This window comes from Leptodactylus fuscus, chromosome 3 (assembly GCF_031893055.1).
Source record: "Leptodactylus fuscus isolate aLepFus1 chromosome 3, aLepFus1.hap2, whole genome shotgun sequence".
Classification (NCBI taxonomy): Eukaryota; Metazoa; Chordata; class Amphibia; order Anura; family Leptodactylidae; genus Leptodactylus; species Leptodactylus fuscus.
The window spans coordinates 68,123,958-68,144,129 of record NC_134267.1 but is presented as its reverse complement, the minus strand read 5'-3'; the positions used below and the strand labels follow the sequence as shown (position 1 = coordinate 68,144,129).

The 20,172-nt window shown below is 38.9% G+C and overlaps 1 protein-coding gene across 2 annotated transcripts in view; it reads left to right on the top strand.

Moving 5' to 3' along the window:
• ZDHHC14 (zDHHC palmitoyltransferase 14) overlaps window positions 1-17,601 on the top strand; it is a 75,090-nt gene extending 57,489 nt beyond the window's left edge. Inside the window, exon 10 of one of the 2 annotated variants that reach the window (XM_075267711.1) lies at window positions 17,298-17,601. In XM_075267711.1, coding sequence (XP_075123812.1) covers window positions 17,298-17,342 — 45 coding nt within the window. In that variant the 3' untranslated portion in view covers window positions 17,343-17,601. Of the gene's footprint in view, window positions 1-5,789; window positions 6,329-17,297 lie in introns of those variants that run through there. The other variant, XM_075267710.1, reaches the window with a different exon arrangement.
• Window positions 17,602-20,172: the final 2,571 nt, after the last annotated feature.

Sequence of the window (20,172 nt, the reverse complement as noted above, 5' to 3'; positions counted from 1 at the left end):
TTTCTGGACAGGAATGGAGTCACAGTTTAATGAATTCGTCAATATTCTAAACAGGAATGATCTTAATCTCAAATTCACCGCTGAAGTGAATAAATACCAACTTACATTTTTGGATTTGAGAATTACTATTGATGAAATGGGTGATGTGTCCACTGAAGTATATCGAAAAGAGACTGCCACCAATAACATTCTCTCTTGGGATAGCCACCATCCCCTTCCTTTGAGAAGAGGTATCCCCAAGGGACAATTTTTGAGAATGAGGCGTAATTGTTCCTCATTCTCATCGTTCCAGCATGCCTCGAGAGACCTTTCCAGCCGACTGAAAACACGTGGTTATCCAGAATCAGTTTTGACTGATTCCTATAATTATGCACGTACACAGAATCGCACTGACCTACTCAATCCCCGTCCTAGGGACAATATAAACAACCAAATCAGAATTATTGGAACATTCGACCATCTGAGTAGAGAAGTAAGATCTATTATTCATTCCAACTGGAACGTATTAAAACTAGATACAGACATTGCAGGTTTGTTGCAGGATACACCCTCTATTACCTTTCGGAGGGGTAGAAACCTTCAGGACAGGCTGATACACAGCCATATGACTCCAATACCTGCCACTACTTGGCTCAATAAAAACGTGCCCAATGGAATGTTTAAATGTGGGAAATGTAAGGCGTGTGATTTTATTAAAACGGGCCCTACGTTCTCATGTGTCTCTACCGGAAAAACATATGATATCCGTAGTTTTGTTAACTGTACTAGTGAGGGAGTGGTGTATGTAGCAACATGTAGCTGCCCTAAGAACTACGTTGGCATGACATCACGCCAGTTACGCCGCCGTATTTTAGATCACATCGGCAACATTAGGCGGAAGGAAGATAGACCTTTAAGCCGACATATTTGGGATCACCATGAGGGTGATATTAATGCTGTACAGTTCCAAGGCATTGAGATTGTTAGACCGAGTCCTAGAGGGGGGGATTTACATCAAAAGATATTACAAAAAGAGGCTGCCTGGATCTACAGGACGCAATCATTGAGCCCTAAAGGGTTAAATGAAAATATTGGTTATACTTGTTTCATTTAGATGTAATCATTTACATACATATAGTTTACCTGCTTGTAGTTATAAAGGGTTAAAATTATTTTCATTCTCCCTTTTGGTTATGTATCTGGCTTTCACTGGTTCATTTAACCAGTTTACCGTACTTGAGATTTGTATGAACGGCCCTTGATACAATTGGAGTGCCATTTAGATTGGGGTGCTGATTTATACATCCCTTGCATACTACATAATGTTTTCGGCATCTCTAGCTTGCTATATTATATGCATACTTACTGCATTATATTAGCAGCAGTTTATACCATCTCCAGCTTGTTATACTATATGCATACTTACCATCACATTAGCAGCAGTTCACACCATCTCCGATATTTGGCTGATCAGTGAGACAATGTACTACAGTATATGATTCTAACAACGTGGCTCAGCATTAGTTTGTATACTATGTAGCGACGTGCAGATATTTGTGATTCAATACCTTTGATTACTAATAAAAATAAAGATGGTCAGGGCTATTGTAGATGATGCGATTGGTCTTGTCATAAACATGCCGACTAATAAATTATATCAATGATGAGATAGGATAAGCCGGTACATATTTACATGATTATGCTTTACTTACCAGCGAGCTATCACCACGCTAGTGATCTATTTATGATTACAGCGCGAAGGGCTAATAGTGTTATGACATCGGCCCCATGCACACAGCCTCCGTCTCTGTATATGAGCGCGACCAATGATGGAGCGCCACGTCACGAGGGGCGTGAGTGTATGGGCGGAGCTTTGGATTTATATCCCAGAGAGACGCGGCGGTCGGCGGCATATACCAGTACTCCGTCCTACCATACGGGACGGGGGAATTGCGGTTTTTACCGCACTACAACCAGTACGATTGAGTACACTACTCCTCCTGATGACCTGACCCGCAATAGGGTCAAAGAAACGCGTTGAGGGGAATATGCTGGGAGCAGGACTTTAATTTTTCTGCAAAAACACTATTGGCTAGGATGTTAGAAATAGTCCAGCCGTACTTGCAATCAGGTCTGAGCTAAAACTAAGCTACTGACCATACAAGTTTAACCCCTGCTTGCATTTAGGGGTGTGTAGTGGTGTAACAGGGATAGTGGAGGCAATTATTAATAGTATGGTCCTTATTATATGGACATACCTCCAATCTATCTACCCCTGAGCACCATGTGTATTTAGGTGATGGGTGATTTTAGAATCCTATTTTAAGTACCAATATTAAAAGTTAAGTTTTATTTTATTACTCCTTCAGTGAATATATTTGCTTTGAGTAATTACCCCTCAGTGATAACCAATTTTTATTAACTGTAGTATGTCTTTGGCGACTTTTGGTTTTTATTTCCTGCGTTGCACTAAAGAAATGAGATCTGGACTGATTGATTTGTAGAGACGGCAAAGCTTTTTTTTTTTTTTTTTTCCTGAATGTTTTGTGACTGTAGGCAGCACCGCGTATATGACTAAATTGCTAAATTAAACTACTGATAAAGGAAAATTGTGAGAGGAAATCGGTTATTAATTGTATTCTATATTCATGATGCGCTGCTTGGTGTGAGGGAAAATATATTTATATATATTTTTTTATATTTTTATTTTTTTATCTTTTAATACTATGCTTGTTCGCTTGTCGAATATGTATACAACAATAGTGGTCATCCGTGCTAAAATATATTTTGTCTGCCATTCTTTGTCCATCACCCAACAAAATAAGTCAGTGTCCAGATGGAGAAAGAATTCATTTCCATGTTGCTTAGCAAGGCATGTCGGAGAATGGCTTCAGCATTTTCTTTCTGCTGACAGATCATTAGCTTAGAATTGGAGAGAACAGATGCACTTTCACCTATGAACACTGTGAGCTGGGAAACTCTGTTCTAGACAGGCAAATTGATTAAGAGCTTGTGATTTTTGTTTGTATTTTTAATGTAAAGTTTTAAGGTATATTTAGTTTTACTTGGCCTTTGCCGTAACGCTGGAAAAAATATTCAGCATATTACAATCCCAACAAAGTGATTGAAACCTCTGTTTCACCATATATGTTGCTGAGGAATCTTGAAGTATATGGGAACAAAACTTGCCAACCTCCATCAACGTAGTAATTTCATGTTCTCCTTTACCTTGATTGATAAATATGACACCTCCACATTCTTTTAAGTCTGTTGAATATTAGGGTTGTGTATGCTTTACGTGAGTCCCAGTTAATACTTTGACACACTTTAACCCCTTCCTACCGTAGGCATTTTCTGATTTTTTTATTTGACTCCCCTCTTTATTATTATTGTTGTTTGTTTATATATTAGATGGTGGGAAACTGGAAAAAAAACTGTGTGCACTTATATAGCTACATAGTAGATGAGGTTGGATTAAGACATCAGTCTGTGAAGTCCAACCTATAACCCTACAATCCCTACAGTGTTGATCCAGGGGAAGGCAAAAAAAACACCATGAGGCTCATGCCAATTGCCCCATTTCAAGGGAAAATATTCCTTTCCGACTCCAATTTGGCAGTCCGTATAAAAACCCTATCTCAACGTGTCCTTTAAAATCTAGAGTCCATAACCTGGAGGCTGGAGTTAAAGTTTCAGTTGGTTTTCCTTGTATAATATACAAATGGAATTTTTTTTTTTTTTTTTTTTTTGAGATTTTACTCAAATGACACTCCACAGTTCCGGAGATGGCCAAGATGAGGCCATTTATAACCGTTTCCTTGCCGTGGGCAGCAGGCAGGACTGGAGGTCTATAGGAGAATTTTCTAAACTTGCTCTGACCAGGAAGGAGGAGTACTTTAGCTGTAACTCAAGATTCTGCTCAGCAACACTCATCTCATAGCTAGGTTAGAGGTACAAGTTCAGTGTAGGGATAACCACTCCCTACGAAATCATATCCGGACAGTAATAAAGTTGAATACTACTCAAAATGGTTTTGCTTCTAAGTGCTATTTAAGCCACAGTTAATACATTTCAGGTTTAACCTACTCCCTTCATTAGACAGAATAGATAGACAATGCTGGATTCACTGGCTGATGGTCAACAACTTGGAAATTTCTTGTTTTACACCAGAATGAGAGAGATTTCCAAGTTGATGACAAGCAACAAGTGAATTCTGCATTGTATATCTATTATGCCTGATAAAGGGTTGGTTTTATTTACTATGGCTTGAACAAAACATTAAGACGCTGTAACATCATCTATTGTCAGTGGTGGATGCCATGATGGGTCAGGGTTGCTTTAAAATTGAGGCCATTTCCAATGATACGTTTCCTTTAAGCTGAATCAGATCATGTGTAATGTGATAGTGAAGAATGTATATGCTCCGTTAAGTGTCATTTATTTTATTTTATTTTTATTTATTTTTAGTGGTAAGTACTTTGTCATTATTGGCTAAAGTAAGGCTGAATTCAGACAGCTAATGTCAGTGTGCCTATATTACAGCTAGAGGACCCAGAGTCTCCATGGTTCAAGTAGACCATAAAATTCTATTATTTCACTTTAACCATGAATGATTCGGGTCTTGCGACTGTAATACAGACACGAGTGTGTGGCCACATTTAGTTTTCTACATGTAATCTTAAGCCTCACTCACACATTGCAAATTTGATCACTAGTCTACAGCGATATTTTGAAGCCAAAATCAGAAGTGGATGCTCAAGGGAGGAGTACAAATCTTAACATAATTTCTCCTTTCTGATGAGGATCCAGTGATTATTTTGGGTTTATTTATGTGATTTTTTTTTTACTGAAATTTCCCATTGCAGAAATAATTGTGCTCGTCTCAAAAACAACCACATTCAGATTAGGGAAACTAATTGCAATGTGTCTTTGAGACCTTATTGTGTATAATCTATTTGGTGGTTCTTAAATCAGTCTCTTGGAACACCTAATTGGTTTATAAATTAGCAGCTTTCATCTTAAAGGGGTATTCCTGAGACTTTCATATTTAGGGCCAATCAATCCTCAGGATAGCTCATCAGATCCACACCCAGTCCCCCCCACCCATTATCTGATTAAAGTGATGAGGCTGTATACCCAAAACCTTACCATGCATAGCACAGCTGCTGCGCCAAGCATAGCACCGCATTCTTATTCAGTTGAATGGCACTGAGTTTCAGAAGAGGTTAATGGAACCCTGTCACATGGAGAACGAACCCAGACTGCAGGCGGCATCTTATAGAGAACAAGGGGCTAGTTTTGTGGCAAAAGACTTATCTGCTTTTTCATATTAAGTCATGAAGGTGGTCATATACGTGATTAAAAGCCTCCCATCTATGACTGTAGGCACTAAGATAGCTGCCAATATGATAGGGGCGTCTCCTTTATTAATAGAGCAGAAACCACAATTGTTAAATGACAGGTAATACTGGATAATTCCCTTCAAAATTCTATAGAATCTGCTTAGCGTCTTCTGCTCTATAGCATGTTATCTGCAGATTGAGCATCATCTTCGGAGTGATGGGTTCTCTTTAAGCTTAAGTAACACAATGTTTGATGCAAACATAACTTTTGATTTGTTGCACTGATTTAAGAATCAATAATTGTATGTCTTTTAAAAGCGAATTCTAATTCTTCTATATTTTCTCTTCATACCTTTTTATTCTCCTTTTTGATTTAACAACCTTCACATCTGCCCGTATTTTTATTTCTTTCCTTGGAATGCCCTTTATTTTCCTATTTGTATTCCTCCATACCCTTCCGTTCTGCAGTGTGACCAAGACCAGTGCATTCAGAGCACCAAATTCGTTTTGCAGGCTGCAGCCACTCCACTTCTACAGACTGAGCCTCCAGTAACTGCTGATGAGCCTCCACTGCCTGGGAAGACAACCATAAGTGCACCATGTGCTTCTTTAGCACTTGGCCAACCAACACCACCATCTTCAATGCCAAATCTAAACTCAGAGACTGTTTTAACAGACATGATACCTTTAAAAGAGGATATGGGAAACCATCAGTTCTTAACACCAGATGAAGCACCATCACCACCAGGAATGCTTCCAGCAAACAGCCCTGTGACTCATAGCCATACCATGCATGTCCTAAATCTTGTCAGCCAAGACTCTTTGCATGAAGACTCTGTGCGTGGTCTTGTAAAACTCAGCTCTGTCTGACCAGCTGTGAAACTACCCATCAAACATAACGCACAAAGGTCAAACCCTGTGATACGATTGCACTGTGTGATGATGATGATGAAAAATACTCACTGTACAGTGACGAAAATTACAAAGTGGCAAAGATTTATTTGGGCACTTATTTACCTGAATGGTTTTTTTGTTTTTGTTTTTTCACCCTTTATAATGAGATCAATCTGCCTCATTAAGATAAGTTTATTTTCAGCAGTTAGTGGCTGGAATGAGCTGAAAATCAGGAAACACAGCAGGATATCTGTGTTCTAGATACTGTGTATTGATCTGCTTGTCTGGTTCTACCGGTGTATGCGTTAATGCTCTTTTGGAATTTTCCAGTAAAAATACGGTGGATATCAATATGCTCACTGTCTTGACCAATCGCTAAGCCCTGGTTTTGTAACACTGTAATGTTCTAAACAACAACCTACACTGTGTTCTAAGATGGCAACGGTTTCATTTGAGAACTAATGGTCCAAATGATGTTCATTTTCCCAGGATACAGTGCTGCATTTTTCTAATGGGTATGGATATAAATGCTGCTTTTTTGTTTTTGTTTGTTTTTTTAAGTTAACAGTAACAGGAAAGGCATTTTGTTTTGTTTTTTTCAGTATGTTTTTCTTTTGGGGTATTTTCATTTTCTCATCTAAAAGGGCTTTAGTTGCTGAATGACAATGCATTAAGTTACTGTTAAAGGGGTTGTCCGAGATATTTTTTATTATTATTTTAGGCCTGGTATGTTGGAGGGAAACAAAAACACACTCGCCTGTCCTCAGTCTCCTGTGCCTACCAGCACGGTCCAGTCCTGCAGCTTCAGATTGGCCCCAGCGGTCATGTGAAACCAATCGGCAACCTTAGCAAGGGGATGTTACAGCCGGTGAGAAATTATGGTGAAGGACAAAACATCAACAGGACCAGGCCATGCTTGGAGGCACAGGAGCATCCAGGGACAAGAGAGTGTGTGTTTGTTTGTTTTTTTGGTTTTTTTTTATCACTTTCCACAACGTAACTCAAAAAATAATCATTGTTATCCTGGACAACCTCTTTAAGTGTTTAGACATGGTATCTACCAAGACACTATCTTCACAAATATGTGCTAAGACATCAAATAAAGTTAACATTTTGTTTTCTTACTCGTCTCTGGTGAATTCTGTAAGTATCAATAAGCTATTTGCTTTGCATATTCAACTTCTTGAATATTGGAGTAAAATTTGTACTTAATGGTTTCTTGTAAATGATTCAGTTTGAGGAATAGTAATGTAACTTTTTGACAGAATATAGTGTTTTGAATAAAGACATTGTTATAAAACTATGTATCTCTCTGAATCCTCTCTCAATGGTCTTGGTTTGCCAATGTGTAAGAAGCTAGGTGACTCGTTTTGAAAGCCTTATTCTATCTGACTACTATTACTGCTGTAGCTTTCTATACACTAACCTGATCAGCCGCTTGCTGCAAGTGGTAATCAATTAATCTAATCAATTAGTGTGGCGCTTCCCTTATCTTGGTCCCATGCTGTACGCAGTGGAGAGTGCTTGCGCTGCCTATCTTATATTCACTGTGAAGGTGTCTTTGTGGCAATTATTCTCTTTTATATTCTGAGTAGGTTCACTATGAAGAAAAGAACAGGAGCTCAGGTGGGCCTGTGTGACTGTGAACATCAGGGCAGAACATGTGGAAAAATTGATTGCTTCCAAATGGGAAAGCTTTAAGAAATTTCTAAGGGGCATTTTCACTAAACACCTTTTACAGCACATACTCAATATATTAAATGTACCTCAAATTATAAAACAGCTTTTCATGAATGTATTGTACATGCGGCTAGAAGAACCTTTGTAATATTAAAGAGGACCTTTCTTGTTCCAGGGCACAGGCAGTTCCATATACTGCTGGAAAGCCAACAGTGTGCTGAATGTAGCGCACTTTTGGCTTTCCCGATCTGTGTCCCGGGTAAAGAGCTATTGGTCCTGGTACCGTAGCTCTTTACAGTCAGAAGGGCGTTCCTGACAGTCAATCAGGTATGTCCTTCTTCAAAGCAGCACCTATCGCGCTGTACTGTGTGAGTGAGGAGTAATGCGCCCTCCCCTCCTGATAATACTCGTCTATGGACGAGCACTGTGAGCAGAGGGAGGGGGTGTTCCTCCCTGCTCACACTGTACAGCGCGATAGGTGCTGCTTTGAAGAAGGACGCACCTGACTGACTGTCAGGAATGCCCTTCTGACTGTAAAGAGCTACAGTACCGGGACCGATAGCTCTTTACCCGGGGCACAGATCGGGAAAGCCAAAAGTGCACTGAATTCAGCACACTGTCGGCTTTTCAGCAGTATATAGAACTGCCTGTGACCCGCACCATGAAAGGTCCTCTTTAAGTAAATATTCCCTTCACCAGTTAAGCTGTTCTCTTCCTTATCTTCAGTCAGACTGGAGTCGGTCCATCTCCATATCCAGCTCTCACACTGGGATGGAAGGGGTACTGAAGTTATTACCCGTAGTCAATCGATTTGTTGCCTTATTCTGTGGACTGCTGGCCTCTTATCTACAAGAACAGCAGTGTTAAAAGTGCTCCCTCACTCAGAGTAGCAAAGTGTAGCTCAATGAACTATTTGCGTGTCTTTTCCATCAGCCGCCTCTTCCCTCTACTCTTCATAGACACTCAGAAGTGTCCTAGGATTGAACTCCTGCCAAACTTACTTTAAAGTGTACCTTAAATTATAAGCAACAATAAAACTTTGTAATGTATCTTAAATGTTTCGTTCTTCTTTTTTTAGGTTGAAATATTATCTACATTAGTATGTCAACCTAAAAAAATGAAGAACGAAACATAAATTTTTTTTAAGATACATTACAAAGTTTTATTGTTGCTTATAATTGGAGGTACACTTTAAAGTAAGATTGGCAGGGGTTCAATCCTAGGACACTTCTGAGTCCTAACATATTGGGTACATGGTTCCTGTTTCTGGAAGACCCTGGAGGCCAAAGATTTATTAGATATCTACTAGATATGCTTTACATTGAAATGCAATTTACAATAACATTTTTAATATGTAGTTCCCCCCTCTCCCTCCCACAGACTTTACCAGTTAAAGGGTATTGTCATCTCAACTAGAAATGGAATAAGGAGCAGGATTTGTGTAGAGATTGCTCTATTCCATTTCCTGACTTTTTTTTTCCATAGACTTTTATGGAGAGATCTTTGCAGGTGTAGTCTCTGTATTGAACTTTCAGCCATGAATCAAGGAATGACTGGAACACCCCTCTTACAGATTACATCTAACATTGCCATTATAATGCCACTGAGAACATGGCAACATTACGGATCCTTTAACGTAATGAAACCGTAAAATAAAAGATAACAAAATAACCTTAAACACTGTGCCATTAAATTTCATGGCTCAGAAATGTCTGCTTCCAGGTTTGATCGAAGTTCCATTTAGTCACGGAGCAGTAATGTGTATTTGACATGCCCAATGCTTTGATATTAGAGAAAATATTTTTAAGAAAGTAATACTTTATATTGTCCAAATGTGTCGTACAATGTATTTAAGGATAAACAAAATATGTGGTGACAAAGTATTAGCAAATAAGAGGTTATTCAATATTTGAACTACCAATGAAACTAAACATTTGGTTGCCCCATGTGAATGTATTTGAGGCACTCGGAGAAATGTACCCACCTTGATATTGAAACTTGGCATATTTTAAGCAGTCATGGCACTATGGCGTCTTTTTTTTATTGTTTACCATGCAGTTGAATTGAACTAACAAAACTGTGTTGTACAGAGCATTGTAAACAATGGAGGGGTTGCTGTAGTCACCACAGCTCCAAGAATGTTTCAGCTAGTTTTCTAAAAAAAAAAAAAAAAAAATTAATTTTTTTTTTCCGTTACGTTCAATTTTTTTTTTTTTTTTTTTTTTTATGTAGCAGTTTGAGCTCTGGTTTTGAGACACAGATTGTATTTTTCAGTTGTATTGTTCACTTTGGTATACTTCTGACATTGACTTTTGTTTTTTGTTACATGTTTTTTAAATGGTCTATTTTTATTTTTTACCTTTCGCCCCACCACGGGGCTAGGCTGTGATATTCTGACTGTAATAAACATCAATACTATGTTTGTCAGCAAAACACTGACAGCCAGCCTACTAGGTCCTGCCTTGCATAAATGATGATAAATGTGGGACAACACAACTAAAAATTTAGATATTGGTATTTGCATCACTGACTTCCAAGGCTCATAATTTTTCAGTTTTTGGTAACAGAATTGTGTGAGTGGTTTATTGTTTTTATATTTTGCAGGAAGATCTGACATTTTTTGCTTCAATCGAAAACTGAAGGCCTTTTGATTCTTTAAACCTTTATTTCAATCACAGATGGACAATAAGCAGCATTTGTCATTTTCTGTCATAGGTTTTTGTTTGCCGGGCCGGATAAATAACATGAACCATCTATAGCTTGGATTATTAGGGATGTACGACAGGTTCTAATAAGCACATACTGAAGGTAGTCCTAGTGGGAGATTCCTTTAGCCCTCTGTTGTGGGTGCTGGTCCCTGATGGAGGGTATCTTCTACCTCTGAAACCAGTTAGATGCTGCAGTCACTATTGAATGTAGCATGTAGAGAGTCAATGCCACCACATCGGTCCTGCTGCAGTGACTATACTAATGGATAATGAGTGGGAGGGAGACAAAGCTCCATGTAATTGCGTGGGCAACTTGCAATTCCTTTTTCAGGGTTTGGGTTTATTTTGCCGAAATGGCTTGGTAAATGGGAAGGCTGCCCAACGGAGGAAAGTAGTTAAACCTCATAATAGAGTAGCGTAGTGTGGACCATACTGTTGCTGGAACAAAATGGGGCTTTTTTTCTGAGCCAAGTTTTTTTGTTGTTGGCACCATTTAGGGCTAAATACATATTAGATATTAAATCTAGAGGTGGCCATGCATATGCTGTTCTCTATTAACAAATGTTGGAATTCTGAATACTGTGCAACAGTTCTTAAAACTCCTATCATCCACTCTTCAGTGAATGGTGTAAGATTAGTTCTTATTCACAATAGATATGTGCATTTGCTTTTTGTTATGTTTTGTATTCTTCCCAATAATAGAAGCAATTGTCTACAATAAAACCACCCATATAAACAAATCCAGTAGAAAATATTGTATAAATATTGAACGTGAGTGCCTGTTGTGCTGCTCAGTTCTGGGCTGTCTTCCACATCTGTGCTAAACGTAGTGAGACTTGCCTAGAAGGGAGCGCTATAGCCAAGAAAACAGTTCTCCATTTGCCAATCTTAAAATCTCTTAAAAACCAAAAAAGTGTTTTGTCAGCAGATTTCTCCTAAAGGAATAAAAGGGCGACTTTACATTTATCAGGAGTATGGAAATCTGACTGCAGTTAACTGGTTTATTAGAATATATATTTTTATTAGTTTGCATGTATTTTAGGAATGTGAGATTGAATAAATTGCATCATGTTATTGCCATTTGACTTTCAATTATTCATGACTCTATCCAAGTGAAGTGCTGGAAGCATTTTTCCCATATCTGAAATCTGGGATATTTTCAGTGAGTTAAACATTCACGTATGCCCATACATGGTATATTCCAGTGAGGGCCTCCAAGGCGAGAGAAAAGTGCGACGTCAGTGAAAAACAAAAGTGTCTTAATTCAGAAAGCTGAACAGTGTTTCGTATGGGTCTCTTTGTGGAATATACAAACAATAGACTTGCCGCGTTCTTTTTTTAATATAACTTGATGTGTATCCTGTGTGCGCATTAGTAGGCTTTATAGTGACTGTCTCTTGTCAAGCCTAGAGATGAGCGAGTACTTTTCGGATCAGCAGATCCGAACAGCACGCACGCTTTGAAATGAATGGACGTAGCCGGCACGCGGGGGGTTAAGCGGCCGGCGTCAAAGCGGAAGTACCAGGTGCTTCCATTCATTTCAATGCGTGCGTGCTGTTCGGATCGGCTGATCCGAACAGTACTCGCTCATCTCTAGCTCAAGTCAACATAGCTAGAAGTAACTGAGTCTTTCTTTTAACAACTCCTTTTCCATCCGAGGGCACCTGTAACCTCATGAATGTAATGGGCTGGAAAGGATTTAATACTTGTGTAATGAGCTGCATCCAAATAAGGAAGAATGTATAACAATGAATGTAACTCAGGTGCCCAGTTTTCTGTTGATATTCATGGTCAGCATCAGATGTCTCCTTTTGTTAGTGTTTTTCTTTTTGTGATCTAAGGACTAATGGTTTGATCTATTTTTGGGTTTTTTTAAAAAAAATATTTGCTTAAAACATTTGAACTTTTGTATATCATCATTGTACAGTCATAACATGGCACACACCGAATTCTTTGTACCCTCTTATGCCTCTAACTTCTTATAAGATCTAAACAGCGGTCACTATATGAAGTTTTATCAGATGTACAGTAATCTCTATGATCTTTGACTAAAATGAATACTTAAAATAGTTTGGCGCTACTGTGTATTAGGCATCAGGGTCATACATAGTTTTGAATCCTGTATCATTATGGTATTCCATGTCTTTTTAACTTAGAATTCTATCAATAACTTGTGTACTAGTGTAACATAAGAGCACAGCCATGCAAGACGTCCTGCTGCCAATCTAGAAATTCTGTTCATTCATGGGGCAACCTCTTTGAACATTCCATCTCCTTAAATCCAAAGTACCTAGTACTACTAATAAACTGTATTAGAGGACTTACTGTTTGTGGGTAGATTTTTTAGACATGATTTTTTGTGTGTTAAATAAAATCTACTTTGCTTTTTTACCGTGTTGCCATAACAAGACACCAGTTTGTATAGAATATTGTAGCCTGTTCTATGAAATTCAACTTGGTACTGTAGTAGACTGCCACCATTGCAACAAGTCAGTTTATCAAATGTCTTCCCTCTTCAATATTCCATAATCAGCTATGAGGGGTGTTATTGAAAAGCTGGAGTGTTTCAGGACCATATCAACTCTGCCACAGAGGCGGACCACGTAGAGTTACAGAACACCGACTGCTGGGGTGTATAGGTCTCCAATGCTCTAACTCAATAACTGACGTTTCTAACCATCTGTCGTTAACATCAGTACAAACATTATACCGAAGGAGCTTCATGGTCAAACCAATGCAATGAAGTTTACATCACCAAGCTCAATACACTCATCAGAAGGAAAGGTGTAAAAGACACTACAGCTGTACTCGGGAGCAATGGAAACCTGCTGTTTGGAGAGAAGAATTATGACACGCAATGCCTGGATAACATTACCTATGTGTCTGCACTGTACCAACTGTAAACTTTTGTTTTCTAGGGGTTGGCCTAGACCCCTAGCTCTAGGAAAGGATTTTTTTTAATGCTTTAGTATAATGGAAAAGTGCATACTTCCAACAGAGTTGGAATCTTTTGAGGAAGGTCCTTCTCCGTCCAGCACAAAGATCCATAAAGCCGTGCTTAGGAGAGTTTGGTGGGAAAGTACTGGCCTGGCCTGCACTAAGTTCTGAACTTAACCGCACTGAACACCTTTGGGATGAAGTAGAACGGAGATTTGTGAGCGAGGCCCTGTTGTCCAACGTCTTTGATCTCACAAATTGTTTTGGATGAATGGATGAAATGATCCCTAGACACACTCTAAAATCTATTTTAGCTACAAAGAGGTTGCCACTACATATTAAAGCTTGTAGCTCCTGTAGATGTACTGTATAGTTGCTCCAATATGATACAATGTCATATAGTAAATATAGAATCTTATATATGTACAATATATCCACTCATCTAATCCAACCAAGTCTAACTGGAGTTTAATATATCTTCTTGCTTCTGTCATTTTACCTTTGATAAACTTAAAATACTATTATTGAGGCAGAGGCTGTGTAGAATTTTCTTTAAAATAATGAAAACATATAAATTTATCTAGTCATCTGCCAAGTGAAAATGTCCATATGTTGCTACAACTTGGCATTTATGACATGGTGCTGCATTTCCGCTTAGGTTCGCTCCAGTTAGAGCTCGGAATCGGATTCATATTTACTTTGTACTCCCAGTTATAAACAACTTTTCATAAATGAGAAGTATATTTGAATATAAGAAACTTTATATGGTATATTAAGGAGATCTGTTCTCTTTAGCTGCACTTTAGCTGTTCTCCGTCTCCATCTTCAATGTGATGGTTTGTTTACATTTTATTCCTTTCCATATTCAACATCACATGTAGAAAGAAGGGATGGAGTAGGATTCTCCTGCTGGCTATTTAATCGATTTCCTTTTTCTATGCACTGGCAGCCTCTTATCTGCAGCCTAGCAGTATTAAAGGGGCTCTATCATTGGGAAAAGTCATTTTTAACCACATTTTTGCATAGCCTTTAGGGTGCATTCACACTGAGTAAACACGCGTGTATTTTTGCAAAATACACATGTAAAAATAAGACTCCCATTGACTTCAATGACATTTTACAGGCGTATTTTTTCACGTGTAAAAAAATATCATTGAAGTCAATGGGATAGCAAAATTTACAAGTGTCATTTTACTCTACAAAATAAGCTAGCGTTTACTCAGTGTGAACTTACCCTTAGAAATGCTATTCCACACCTACTTTTTAGTTTGTAAATTGCCTCAGTGGTTTCTGAATAAGTCCGTTTTTATTTGTATGTTTATTAGACTGGTGCACGATGCATCGTGCACCCCCTTTGCTATTGTTTCCTATGGGAGTATACATATGGATGTGTTTAGTTAAAAATGTCTTTTCCTAGTGACAGAGCCCCTTTTAAGACTTAAGATAAGAGTTGAAGAAATGGCAATTATTTGTCTTTTCTATCCCACTTCCCCTCTTCTTTGACTAATATGTCAAAATAACGCTGTCTGAAAAATTAAGAAAACATTTCTCTTAGCTATACATTGAGGAGTAAAAGGGGTAACAATGTTTTGAACTAATGACTTTCAGGATTCATATCTCACAGTCCACTAGATTTGAATATGAGACTACCCTCATTTTATAGACTATATATCTCATATATAAATTTATATTTAGCATATGATTAGTTATGCAGAGTCTTGTCTTGTAACTGTATTTACTGTTTTGCTCCTAAAAATCTGAATTTTAATTATATTTTGAAAATCTACCTTTGACTTTTAACACTGCCTGAATTCTGAGCATGTTCTCCATCAGATTTAAGCATGTCTCAACTGATATTTGAGACCCAGTTCCCAATGTTTGTGCATACTTTTATTACTCACTTGGGTATGAATGCAGTTTTTTTTTTTTTTTTTTTTCTTCCACCCTACCTACTAGTGTTCGAATGGGTTTGAGATCTGCAGACTGTGGGGGCCAATCCAGCACCTTTACTTCATTGTCATTGAGCCCTTTCTTTGCTAATCTCGACGTATGCTTCATGTTGTCCTTTTCATACCCATAGTACTTAAGTATATGAAGTAACTCTTCCTGATACTCACACATAGGTCAGCATTAAGACCACCATCAATCCTGGTCTTAATGCTGACTTATATGTGTATCAAACACCTTTGACTGTGAAACAACCCCATATCAAGCTTCCTCCACCAACCTCAACAGTTCCTTCCTTCAATTTGTTAGCCCCTATTTCCCTTGTTTCTTCCAGACCCATATGTACCCTTCAGAGCCCAGTCTGACTTTCTTCTCATCTCTCCAAATCACCTGTTTCTAATTTTATTGTACGTTATTTGTACTTTTTTTTTTTTTTTTTTGCAAGCTTTTGACTATTTTGAAGGTAGCTTCACTTTTTTTTTTTTTTCTTTTTTTCTTTTTTTTGGCTCACTGAACTCAAATATATGGCCCCCAATTTCATACAAGCTCGCAGACAGGAATAATTTTTTTTTTTTCTTTTTTTTGGACTTCCATTCCAAGCTTGTTTAGCACAAGTCACCCACTGCTTGCATGGACATCTGTGATCTCACTATTACGAGGCATACCACCTTCACTGCCGTATTGGTCATGTCAGAAATTATAGACTTCTTGACTCTTGGGTTTTGAATGGATTCATTGGATGATATTCTTCCACGTGATGTAGTTTGGCAATTTTCTTGGCTGAGACACAGCTGAATTATGCTTTTTCTCTCTTTTTGGTTAAATCTTCATGTCTGATCCTCTTTGATCCAGTAATAACACATCAATCAAAGTAAGGGAGCGTTCACACTACCGTCGGTGTCTGACATGTAGTGTCCGCTCAAAATCTGTCACGGACATTAGGAGCGGAGACTAGCTGTGTCCGTGACACCTGTCATTTATTTCAATGGGCATCGGGTGCATTCTTTTGCACTCCGTGCCCATCCTTTCCTGTTCGCAAGTGAAGATGTCCGACTTCTCAAGCGGACAGAGGAACCCTGCATGCAGGGCTCCTGAGCTATTGGGGAATGTGAGAACAGGTTTTAATTTGTAATAAACAAGAAGAAAGAGACTTTCCCACCACCAGGAGCAAAACGGTAACAATGACCAGAATCTGCACAACTAATCATATGCTAAATAGTTACAAGTCAAGTGTTTTGTATGAGAGCCAAGACTGTGTCTATAAAATGAACGTAATCTCCAGTTGGATGGTGAGATATGGAGTCAAAAGTTGATAATTACTCTTTTGCTTGTCAGTGTATTTACAACTTTTCATGTATTAATCTGCACTATTCATTTAGAAAAGTTTATAGCTGGATGTACACTTTAAGTTTAAAAAATGGTTTACTATTTTCTAAATTACATGTTAAAAACTTTCTAATATGCACTTTTTTATTCCTAATTGGTGGTGAATAATTCCTTACTTGGAATGGCATCCAAATGATCGTTTGGTAGGACTGGAAGTTGTTGGATCAGGGTTTTTTTTTATCATGTTGATTTTCCTTTAGTTATGATTACCAAGACTACATAGGAGCATTTACACTTGTGATTCTCAATACACTTCAAATGATTTACTGTGATATTTGCTAGTTATCTTATGATATTAAATGATGTACTAGTGATTTTTCTCTGCATTCAGGAGCTTTTATGTATTCAGGAGCTTTTATGCAAGTATTAACTTTTTTTTTTTTTTTTTTTTTTTTTTCTTTTGTGTGGCATGGTGCTTTTTCAGGGCCAGATCCAGGAGACTCCTGTGCTGTTGGATCATAAGCAATGAAGCATGCCAAGGAACCATTCAGCCAATCAAGAACTGACCAAAATTGCGGGAATGACCAACACTTCTCAGTTGGTGGTAGACATGCTGGAAAATGTCTACAATTCTGCTGTAATACAAAATGCCATTGCACTTCTCCACCTCATGTATATAATGTAATGTAATTCCAGTTTCTAAGTCAGATTAAGTTCTGAATTATTAATTCGCAGTTATGATTTGTAAGCTTCAGAGGAATAAATGAACTTCTGTGCCAAACCTTTTCTTGTTGATCATTGTAATTTCTTCCTCCTTGGAAAAAGTAATAAGCTGCCCAAGATGGACAATTTTGGTCATTTCAGTAAACCACAGTTCACAAAATGAACTCCATCATTCAGACTGGAAAATTTTAACTCTGGTTATCTGAACCTACATGGCATGATCAGCCCAAATTCAGACTCATTTGCCATTTTATGAAGATAATTGACTACCCATGCTGTGGCCAGTTGTTCTCTTGGGCTTAAAGGGGTTATTTGGGATAAAAGCTAATTCCTACACTAAACACTCTACCCCTGCCTGCTTTCTCAATTACATAATTTATCCAAAATGTATATTTACCCATATCTCACCCCTAGACCATTTTCTGGTTAACAGTGACTCAGTTCCCCTTTTTCGGAAAAGGAATGTCACTACTAATCCACCTCTACCGTGCAGGCGTGGGACCAGCATCAGAGGCCTGCGCAGTAGAGGTGGATCATTGACTGCAGAGCAGTCCTGGGACTTTGCATGTGCCGGCAGAATCCAAAAAAAGGGAGGGACTGTCCCACAGGTGGAATTCTAGAAGGAAGAGAGGCAAGTAAGTATGATGCGGTGGTGGGGTGGGCCAAATTAGTTGGAAAGGGCTAGTAGTGAGTGGGATAGCTATAGAGACAGGGAGGGGGTGTGTGGAAGGGGAGGTGAGGGGGGAGCTAGTGTGGAATCTACATAGAAGGAAGCTACACCAGGTAAACAAATGCAGAAGATGCCAGGAGCTCCCAGACACAGCCAGAAATCACTCAAAACATTGCTAAGTATTTGGATGCATTTATTAACCAATTAATATCACTTTCAGACCTTTATTGACCCCTTGCCGATATCCGCCATACTATTACAGCGGATGCTGGGTGTTTAAACATGGCGGCCATTTAGGAGTTGGGTGACCGCCATAGACGCCGGGTGTCTACTGTTTTATACAGTAGACACCCAGCGCTAATGCCCACGGTCTGTGCCCACACCAATCATGGGGGTTAACCCCTCCGGCGCCTTGGTCAAAGCTGACAGAGGCACCATTTTCCAATCTTGGATCTTTGTAGCCTGCGATAGAATCCCCGGTATTTTGCAGTGCATTAGCATTGTAATACATTGCATTAGTGATCAGACCCCCTGAGGTTCAAGACCCCTAGGGGGTCTAATAAATGCATAGAAAATTAAAAATATATATATTTTGTCTGGGGTTGCTAGGTGAGGTGGCATAGACACTAAAGTCCAGTTTCTTTTAGTCCAAAACCAAAGTAGAGTTTATTTTCACTAAAAAAAATATAGTGCAGCAACAAAGGAAACAATACAAAAATAAATACTGCCCGTCTAGGCTCGCTCTAAACATAGAATAGGTTACCTCACCTAGAATAACAGAAATCCAAACAGCCAGTAGAATCATTCTGGACACAGCTCCAAAAATATGAGCTCTCCAGCCAAGCTCTGCCCAAGTGTTGTTGCTGGAGCTGGCTTCTTAAGCCTCCTTGATGAGGAGACTCTCTGCAGCTGAGTTGCTGCCGGAACATCCCCAAAGTGTGGACTGGAGGGGGGTGGGTAGGTCCCACTACCAATCCTACCTGTCATTCCTAAAAATCCAGCCCAGTACTGAGCATTTACCAAAATGCTCAGCAGACGAAAGTTGTCTACTAAGAACAAACATTCTTGGAGTTTTCTCATCTCACCCACCTGAGTAGTCTGCGTGAGATGTACACCCCCTACATTACCTGACCAGCCATTGGCTTACAATATACATATATAATAGTTTTCCGAAATTCAAAGCAAAGAATTTTATATTTATTTACAGCAAATGAGAAATCGTCAAAATAATTAAAAAGAGGCAGTGCTGTCAGACCTCAAATAATGCAAAGAAAACAAGTTCATATTCATTTAGAAACAACAATACTAATGTAACTCAGGAAGATCAAAAATCAATATTTAGTGGAATAACCATGATATTTAAAGGGGCTCTATCAGCAAAATCATGCTGATAGAGCCCCACATATGCGTGCATAGCCTTTAAAAAGGCTATTCAGGCACCGTAAAAGTTAAATTAAACTACCCCCCCGTTTTAAAATAATAACTTAAAAAAGAATGTTCTCTACTTACGGAACGTGCACCCTGGGCGGGCATTCAGGGTGCGCCGTCTTCTTCTCCGCCTCTTCTTCCTCTGACGTCTTCGGGTCCCGTCCTCCTCCGGCGCTTGCTCGCGGACACTGATAAAAAAAAAAAATAGCCCGGGCGCATGCGCAGTAGCACGCGGCTTCTACTACGGCTACTGCGCATGCGCCCGGGCTATTTTTTTTTTTTATCAGTGTCCGCGAGCAAGCGCCGGAGGAGGACGGGACCGGAGGACGTCAGATGAAGAAGAGGCGTGGAAGAAGATGAAGACACACTCTGAATGCCCGCCCAGCGTGCACGTTCCGTAAGTAGAGAACATTCTTTTTTAAGTTATTTTAAAACGGGGGGGTAGTTTAATTTAACATTTACGGTGCCTGAATAGCCTTTTTAAAGGCTATGCACACATATGTGGGGCTCTATCAGCATGATTTTGCTGATAGAGCCC